Source organism: Solanum tuberosum, unplaced genomic scaffold (genome assembly GCF_000226075.1).
Source record: "Solanum tuberosum cultivar DM 1-3 516 R44 unplaced genomic scaffold, SolTub_3.0 scf00245, whole genome shotgun sequence".
Lineage (NCBI taxonomy): Eukaryota > Viridiplantae > Streptophyta > Magnoliopsida > Solanales > Solanaceae > Solanum > Solanum tuberosum.
In genome coordinates this window covers 283,086-292,327 of record NW_006239167.1, presented here as the reverse complement: position 1 = coordinate 292,327, position 9,242 = coordinate 283,086, and the positions used below count along the sequence as shown (strand labels likewise).

The 9,242-nt window shown below is 34.4% G+C and overlaps 1 protein-coding gene across 1 annotated transcript; it reads right to left on the bottom strand.

The window, feature by feature from the left end:
• Window positions 1–476: 476 nt before the first annotated feature.
• On the bottom strand, window positions 477–7,076 carry LOC102582223 (uroporphyrinogen decarboxylase, chloroplastic). The gene is made up of 6 exons (XM_006357233.2): window positions 6,806–7,076; window positions 4,919–5,040; window positions 4,243–4,353; window positions 3,872–4,060; window positions 2,733–2,858; window positions 477–1,305 (listed from the first exon to the last, which is right to left on the bottom strand). Exons 1-6 carry the CDS (start codon window positions 6,918–6,920, stop codon window positions 790–792), a joined length of 1,179 nt encoding a protein of 392 aa, XP_006357295.1. The 5' UTR covers window positions 6,921–7,076; the 3' UTR covers window positions 477–789.
• Window positions 7,077–9,242: the final 2,166 nt, after the last annotated feature.

Sequence of the window (9,242 nt, the reverse complement as noted above, 5' to 3'; positions counted from 1 at the left end):
ACGATCTAGGCTAGGTACTTAACCGATGAAACCTCAAAGGAAGTTCTTCCTGCTGCTTCTATACTAACTCTTTCTCAGGTTTCACTCTAATGTCAGGAGTTCCTTTGTTCTAAGCACCACATGTACATGAGAATTTTCCCCAATACACTAACATAACAGGAATAAATTAAAGTTTTTGCCAAGTTAGATGATGTATATTGTTGCAGCCATGGGATACTGATGGTAGAAGCTGCCTAAAAAGAGGACCATTTTCTGTATATTTCTCATACCTCGTTATACATTCACTCTTGTATGTACCATATTGCATCTACACCCACAAAACAGCAAAATATACCAACTTTACTACTGGAAAATCCTATAGTTTAGCCCACTAGAAACACCTGACAACTACCTACTTCATCAAGAATACAATGAACAATACACCAATACATTCTTCATGCATACAACTGGGAGCAAGCAAACCACAGAGACGGATAGAAGAAAAAGAGAGAACGCAGCAGCAACCAACAAACAAAAAGTTCAGTGAGTTCAACTTTCAAAGTTTATCAGAGTTGAACTAGACTACTATCAGTCAAAAATCTACACTCAGATACACAATGAGAAAGCCTAGCTTCAACTTCAGACTCAAATAGATCTTAAATGCACATTCTAACAAAAATGCTCTGGAAATATTTGTTTCCCTGTTCACTCACAGGAATCACTAGATACAAGAGAAAAAATGAGGAGAAGAATGATAGACCTTGTCGGAAATATGGAACAGGTTAAAATTGATAGTGATTTGATGTGCTTCTAATACCTAAGACCTTTGGCAACCTCAAAGAAGTGAGCAACATTTTCCTCAGGTGTACCTACTTTGATGCCATGTCCAAGGTTCAAAATATGTTTCCCTTTACCAGCTTTCTTCACTGTATCATTTATCCGGTTGGTAATAAATTCCTTGGAGCCAAAAAGCACTCCAGGATCCACATTACCTTGTATAGCCACATTAGGACCCAGTCGTCTCCTACCATCAGCCATATCAACTGTCCAGTCCAAACTGACTACATCTACTCCTGTCAAGGGTAGTCTCTCAAGCAAGCCACCTGATCCACTTGCATAAAGAATCAGAGGGAGATCAGGATGGGTTAGTTTCACTGCCTCAACTATCTGTTTTAAGTATGGTAGACTGAACTCCTCAAAATCGACTGGGCTTAGCTCTGTGGCCCATGAATCAAAGATCTGAACTGCTTGAGCTCCATGGTCAGCTTGGTAACGGATATATTTAACCATTGAGGTTGCAAATATTTGAAGCAGCGAATGAAGGACCTGTGTAGCAACAAAGTTGAAAACATTAAAACATAAATTGGCAGATCATAAGCTATTAACAACATGTTTAAAGAATTGATACAGGTAGTTAATCTTGTTCCAGTGATTACAATTATAATCCATGTTTCCATTGATATAACCTCATGAAGGATAGATACTCTGTGTGTAGTAACATGTATATCATGTCTCTTTTTCTTTTCCCAGGCGGAGTGGTGTGGAGGATGGATGTGCAGGGTCGTTTTAACATGTTAAGCAAATTCTCAACAGAAAAAAGGCTAATTTCTTAGAACAGCTAGGTATCCATAAAGACTGCATTCAGCCCCCTCAGGGTTTAAAAACAATGCAGGTCTTACTGTTATTAGCTTCCAGCAGAAAAGAAGAGAAATGAAGCAACTGAAATCTAAACCTCACACGAGCAACTAGACAAATAGAAGTACCCTGAGTGCGATTTCCCTTTGCTGCCTCCTTATTTCCATCACTTATCATTTTTTAGTTCACATTCTAGGAATCAAAACTTATTTTCCCCAAGATAGAACATGTTCCATGCCTCCTATTTTTAAAAAAAAATTGGGTTCAAGTGGAATATAACATAACGTATTTAGTGCTCTCTGACAAGAGAATGGGTTAGCAAAAGAAAGTGTCCTTTCATTTTCTTTGTTTATTATTTTTTCCTTTTGGTGAATTTCCGAACGCATTTACTTGGTTACAAGCTTGAAGAGTGGAATCTGCATTCTTCACCTTGTGAGTTTGCAAAGGAAAACATCATACATAGACTGTCCTTTGACAAAATAAGCAACGAATTTCCACTTTTTCAAACTTTACGGAACTGAGTGGCAGAGCTTGCCAAACCATAACCATGCGAAGTGAAAACTAAAGAAAGGGAAAGAACACAACAATATATTACCTATCTTTAGAAACCAACAAACCAACCTCAGGTGATATTTTTGGGGTGGTAATGGAACAACCGCTCACCCTACCTTTCACATTAAAATAAAAAAAGAAAAAAAGAAGAAGAAAAAAGCCAAAGGAATGATGCTCCCATGCCGATTGAGTACATCAGTTATCATATCCCCAGTGAAAGTGTTCAAATATCTACCCCGTCCCTATTTCTCAACAGAGAAAAAGTGTAACAGCAAATAGGATTAGGATCTACAAATCTTGGACACCCCAAATCCAAAAATGGAACTGCTTTTGAGAGAAACTCCAAGCAATAGATGGTTGACTTAAATCGTGCACTAGATCAAAATCTAACAGAATGTGAAGTATCCATCAACATTTCTTGACCTTTCTTAATACTGGAAGCAGGACAAGGGAAAATAAGCTTCAACAACAAGATCAGGATTGGAAACATAACATATTCCAACTAATTAACAAACTATGATTGTCTCCGCAGGGCTTAGTAGCATAGAGTAGCATCAGTAAATTACCTTGGGCTCCGCAAAAGCTAATCTCTTAATTTTTGTAAAGTTCTTAGAGGAACCACCTTCAACCACATATGATGCCAAGGTAAATGGTGCCCCAACGAAACCCAGAACTGCTGCTTGATTATTGACCTATCATAACAAAGACAAAGTACAAACTCTAATATAATTAACATGATAGCACAACAGGTGATAGTAAGTTGGTAACAGCAATAAGAGTGTTAACATTGTGGAATTCAAGCAAAGCCTTGAAGTTGTTTATTGCTCCATTTCAATTTTATGGCATTTTTTTCCAGTTCAGGGTGTCGCAGAAGGGTTGACACTATTCAATTTATATATAACTTTCACAATTTTCAGGAATGCAAATAAAGTTGATGTGACATGTTCTCTATCAAATTAATTTTTCAACCAAGTCTTAATACTTTATGCCATCACTAATCTATACTATTTGTTTTAATCAGTACTATCACTAATCAATATATAAACCACTGCATCTTAAACTCCATATCCAGTGTATTAATGGACGAAATAAACTTTTACAAATCTTCTGCAAGGATTTCAAAACCGAAGGAGATATCAAAGATGTTGAATCTTTCAGTCAAGAGACTCAAAACTAATCATAGTTTGTATGTGCAGTACAAGTGTCTATAATACCATAAAATATAAAGAAAATGTGGGCATGGTGCAGTCTTAAGTTCCTGAACTTTTTTTTTTTTTTTGATAACCGAGAAATCCGTCTGTCACCCGCCCTTTTGGACCAATCACAGCCTTCTAAACTCGGTGGATAATGGGTACGCCCCTCTACCCTTCTCCACTTAAATACCGGGCTTCGCTTGCATGGTGTGGGGCTTGAACCTGCGACCTAAGCCACAAATCCTCCACCTTTTGCCACTTGAGCTAGGCCTTGGGGGCCTTAAGTTCCTGAACTTTGAAGATCTTAGACTACAAACATAAGCAGTTTTTACATTTTCCTAACATGATATACACGAATTTTCGGAAGGATGCAATAAGCTTTTCCTCTTTTGAGGATAACAAAATCACTCCATGTAAGGCTTATTTGCTCCTCTGGTATTTCACTCATAAAAGAAGGAAAATGTTCTTAACAAATAACCTCCAAAGTAACAAAATATACATGAAATTCAGACCTCTTTCCGCAAAATTGTTAATGCTTCTCCAACATATGGAACTGATTCTTCAGGAATGAATTCTCTGACTTTCTCAACATCAGAAAGTGTTGTTGGTGGATCAAATATGACAGGACCCTTCCCCTTTATAATGTCAAAAGGGATGTTCATTCCAGAGAGTGGAGTAAGAATATCTGAAAACAAAATGACCTGCAAACATGAGAAAAAAAATTAAGAGCGAAAGAATAATCATCAATAGAGCTAAGAACAATAGCTTGTAAAAAAGACATCAAAAGATGGGGATTCTTCTTAGGTAAAAGTAAAAAGAATGAAACACCAAACAATATACACAACACCAACACATGCTAAGATAGGACTGCATAGTTTCTCACCCCATCAGGCTGGAATACTTTCCATGGCTGCAGAGAAATTTCTACCACAAGATCTACATTTTCCGATCTCTCACGGAAGGATGGGTGCTTCTCACATAAGGTTTGATAACTCTACACAAAAGAAAAGGTGAATAATAAGATGCAAAATACAAAGATCTGAAAATCAAACAGGAGTAACGATAAATCCACCTAATCAAGCCACAAAACTCTTAACATAGAATAAAAAAACCAACGCAGCAGAACTCGAGCATTGGAACTTCTCAAGCTTTATGATCACTGAAAAGCCATGAATTTCTAGTTGAAGTGTGTTGAAACATCCAACAAATAGGATTTACAAGTTCCAAACTTTTCTTTTCACCAGCCTTTTTTGTCGTAATTTCAAACAAAGCAGAAAGAATTGGTCATTCCATCCCCGTGCAAGCAGCTGATCAGTAATAGAAATGCATTTTAGGTACATCAATTAGAAGGCATATGAGAATTAATGTCTTTCCATACAGACAATGTTTGAGTTTTCTATTCATAGCCATTTATGCAAAGTACTCTTTTTAACAAAACACATCATCTCTTGCAGTTCCAATTACATGAGGAAGTCAAATTTGTAACACAGTATGTAGTTGATATTTCACAGATTAGAAGTTCAGGATATGCAAAAAGTAAAATTGAACTATAAACCTGCCTTCATGTACCTCCCTGCTTGTCTCATAAGCCAAACAGGAGGCCTTTCTACTTCTTTACCCCGAACAGCATCAAGCAACAAAGGCTCTGTTGCATTTATAGTTTTTGGTTCAGCAACAGTTCCTGAATTAAAAGCACATCAATCACATGACCATGTAGAAAACAGAATAGAAATCTATTTTTAAAAATGGGAAAATAGAGTAGGCTTCAAGTCATGAAAGATAAGCACAATAAACCTAACTTGTGCTAAAGTAACACAAGAGACACAGATTCAGAAGCAAGGACAATCTAAAGAATATGTAGGTTTACTTTCAATAGATCAATGTTTGAGAATAGGAAAATGCTCATTCATTTAGCTCGTTACAAAAATATATTAGGTGATGAATATGATCAATTCTCATTAAGTTTGACAAATATGTAATTTTCAACCGAGTTGAAGAAGTGATCACCAAAAACATGGAACAAGGTGTATGCAATACTTCTATATGTTTTTCATCTAAGAGAATAGGTTATAATGCACTATAGTCCCTTAAGGTATTGCTTGCTTAGCAATTTTCCCTCAAACTAATTCTCTAGCATTTTCCTATTACTCTCACTTTGTGAGAGCCCCATGGTCGTTAAATCTAACATAAGCCCTTTGGGAGTGTCATTGAGGGTAAACATGGCAAGCCATTCCTATAAGGGAGTGTCATTCCAGGTAAAATGGGAATATCTGAAATCAGAACTTATAAAATATAGAAAAACAGCATCCATTTTTTATCAGTAAAAACTGACAAGTAATACACATTATTGAAACAGAGGGAGTATTTTCTTGATCAAGTAAATAAAAACTGGAGTTAGCATTTATAGACCACCACATAATGGCACTTAAACTTAAAACGGAATGCCCCTATATGCTTGAATTTAGTGGAAAACAAGTACCAGATTAGGTTTTGTCCTTGTGGAACTATACTGTGTATTATTTATTTTAAAGACACAAACTTTGACATCTTTCTTTGTAGCTTTTTTAGAAGCTTTATGACATTGTTTGCTCCATATGTGATTACTTTTCTTTGGTTGTATAAGACTAGGCTTCTGTTTTGTTGTTTAACTAGAATTCACAAAAAAAAAAAGTATCAATCAGGCAAAAAGGACTTTGCTATATGCATCCTAGTTTCCATATTGCTCAATCAGGCACGTTCATTCCAGTGCTAAACCGTTTGTCTTTTATGGAAAATCAGGGACTCTGATCTCACAAATATCTATGCAGTGACCAAACTAAAACTAATCTCACTAAGTCTTAATTCCATCAAATTGGTATTACCTATATGAATCATTTGTTTCCTTTGTATTCTGTTCTTAGCTAACACCAAATTCATTGGGAGAGATTATATGTCTTTTGAGACAACTATGCGCAAGTACTATAGCTCTACCCAGTCTTACTAGCCCTTCCAAATACTATTGTATCACATTTATGAACAGAACCATCTCAGGCTAATTCAAAAAAATTCTGCTTAACAGAAAAAAAACAGGAAACTAAAGTGATCTGTTTTGGAGGAGAAAATACCAAGTAAAACAATGTAAGAGAAATTTGTAACTACTACTAAAACTTAATTTTTGCCTAAAGAACAAATAGGTTTTCTTCAGCTTCAGTCAATTGATCTTAACCAAATTTGAAGACAGCAATGCCACCATTTTGACGAATATTCAGAAGCATATTCGAAAAAAGCCCTAACATACTAAGGTATAACTTAATAAGCTTAAAATAATCGAAAGAAATTAGTACATAGAGACGACATTAGCAATCAGAAACAGAAAGGCGTTGATCTGGTGAAACAAAGTTGCATTTGAAGAATGAAGAACATAAGAGTAGCAATTAGCTTAAAGTCAAAGCGGTTGAAACAATTACCTCCAACAGAACAAGAGATTCTGGGCTTGAAATTAGAGCGAGAAGAAGAAGAAGATGGAAATACAGATTTAGATGAAATTGAGAAAGAGGAGACTGAGCTGTAAATACAAGACATGATTTCCAAGGGGATTTACAGGAAATTGCTTCGCATTTGAAAGAGTTGATAAACTGGAATTTGGGCGAAAGGAAAAGATAAAAAGGAAATTGGAGCAGTTGACAAGGAGATAACTTTGTAGAGATAAGATGACAGGAAAATCTGTATGGGCCTTCATCCGACCCTACAATAGTGAAAATTTTGAAATCATGGATCAATAAATATAAGACGAAAGAAATAAAGACCTTAAAAAAATTGTAGGTTCGGATTGTTAGGTAATTAGGGGCGGATTTACCTTAGGCCAAGGTGTTTTACGTGACATGATTTTATAGGAAAATTTTATTAAATAAGTATAAATCACTGAAAATCAAAATAAAAAATAAAGGTTATATAAAATAAAGTGACACTCATTATACCAAGAGGGGCGTAGCTCGTTTGGTCAGGTTATCTTAATTTCTTATTAGTTGTTGGGGGTTCAAACCTCAATAACACTTTTTTCTTTCTTAGTTAATTTTTTCAATTCAAATTTATGTCGCTACACACTTAAAAATGCTAAAAAAAAAATCAATTTTTAATATAATATTATTATTTTTTATTTTTTATTTTAAAATGTGACACCGCTTATGAAAAATCATGTGTACACCACTGGTTGGGTTGTCGGGTTGTGCTCCAATCTTTCGAGAATTCAATTTTTGTTGTGAGGTCGATTGATTTGTTGGATTGGGACTAGTGGAGAGTTAAAAAATTGATTTGAGAAGATGAAAGTGAAAAGATTTTGGTAATGTTAACTTTTCTTATAAAGTGTAAGAAAAAGTTATACTTTATAAAGTGGAAAAAAAATTGTTTTATATTAAAATATAGATGTTAATAGACTAACGTCTGCCGTTTATATTTTTGGATAAAACGGAAGAAAAAACTACACTAAGTTTATTTTAGTTACTTTCTAGAATTGTGACTTGATCAATTTTATCTCTTTGTGGCTGAAATAGGTTCTGGACTCTTCCATGGCTCCCCTTGTACTACTCACACTGCTTTCTCTTTTTCTTATTTTTATGAGTTAAACTAGTAGTTTTTAGTTTAAAACTAGATCATAATTTTCAATTTTTTTTAAATTTTATATCAAGTCAAACTATATTATATAAAATGGAATGAAGGGAGTATAAAATATGTTTGAAATTGTTGTTACTCACTTTAACTTTGTAGGGATTAAAATATTTCATTTATAGTAGCTTATTGTTCATCATATACCTCCTTTTAGGGGTGTGCGAAAATTGAACCGAAAAAACGTTATTGAGTTATTGGGTTAACTTGTTTTTAATAGTTTCATAAAAGAAAAATTATTGGGTTATCCATTCGGTTTCGATTTTTAGCATTGAGTTATTAGGTAAAACGATAACCCATTAAGACAGTAGTAATTATCAAAAATTTCGAGAAGATACATCATGAATATCTTCGCTAGTCTTGTCACTATCATCTTCGGGGGTTTGAAGAAGTTCTTGAGCTTCTCTGAGCGCTCTCAGTCTCTCTCTTTGCGCCGCTGTCGCCGCTTCCATGGCATTTTCCTCCTCTATCGACATTGACTATATACTTGTATACTAAATGCCAAATTCGAACTCTTGTTGCTTCTGCAGAGTAAAAGAAACGGGAAAAGTAGATGAATACAACATTGATAGAGCAACTGGTTGTATTTATATGTATCAACTAACTTTTATGTATTCATAGATCATACCCATAAAATTGTGCATGATACATTACTATTTATAACTTTAACTTCAGGATAAAGAGATCTGATAATGAAAGATATGGAATTACATGTATAGTGTTGTGTACTCAATTTTTTAATTTGTGATCTCGAGATGGATATATTACTCGTGATACATTACTATTTCTAAAATATTTAGTAAATTGCTAAGTACTGTAATCCTACCTGATACATCAAAGTAGTAAAGATTGCTCATAAGGTGTTTGGTTTTAGATTGATACATTATTGTGTGATAGTTATTACGTATTATATACATGTAACATTAATTTGTATAAATGTATCAAGATAAAAAAAAATTGATTTGTTTTTTGGAGATAGATATCTTACTCATGATACATTATTATTCCTAAAATATTTAGTAAAATTACTAAGTACTGTAATCCTACCAAATACATTAGAGAAGCATAGATTGCCTGTAAAGTGTTTGATTTTAGATCGATACATTACTGTGCGATAGTTATTAAGTATCAAATACGTGTAGTGTGAACTTGTATGAATGTATCATTGACAAAGAATGAGTATTTAGCAGTAATTTGTATGAATGCATCATGATCATTAATGTGTATCAAATACGTGTGATA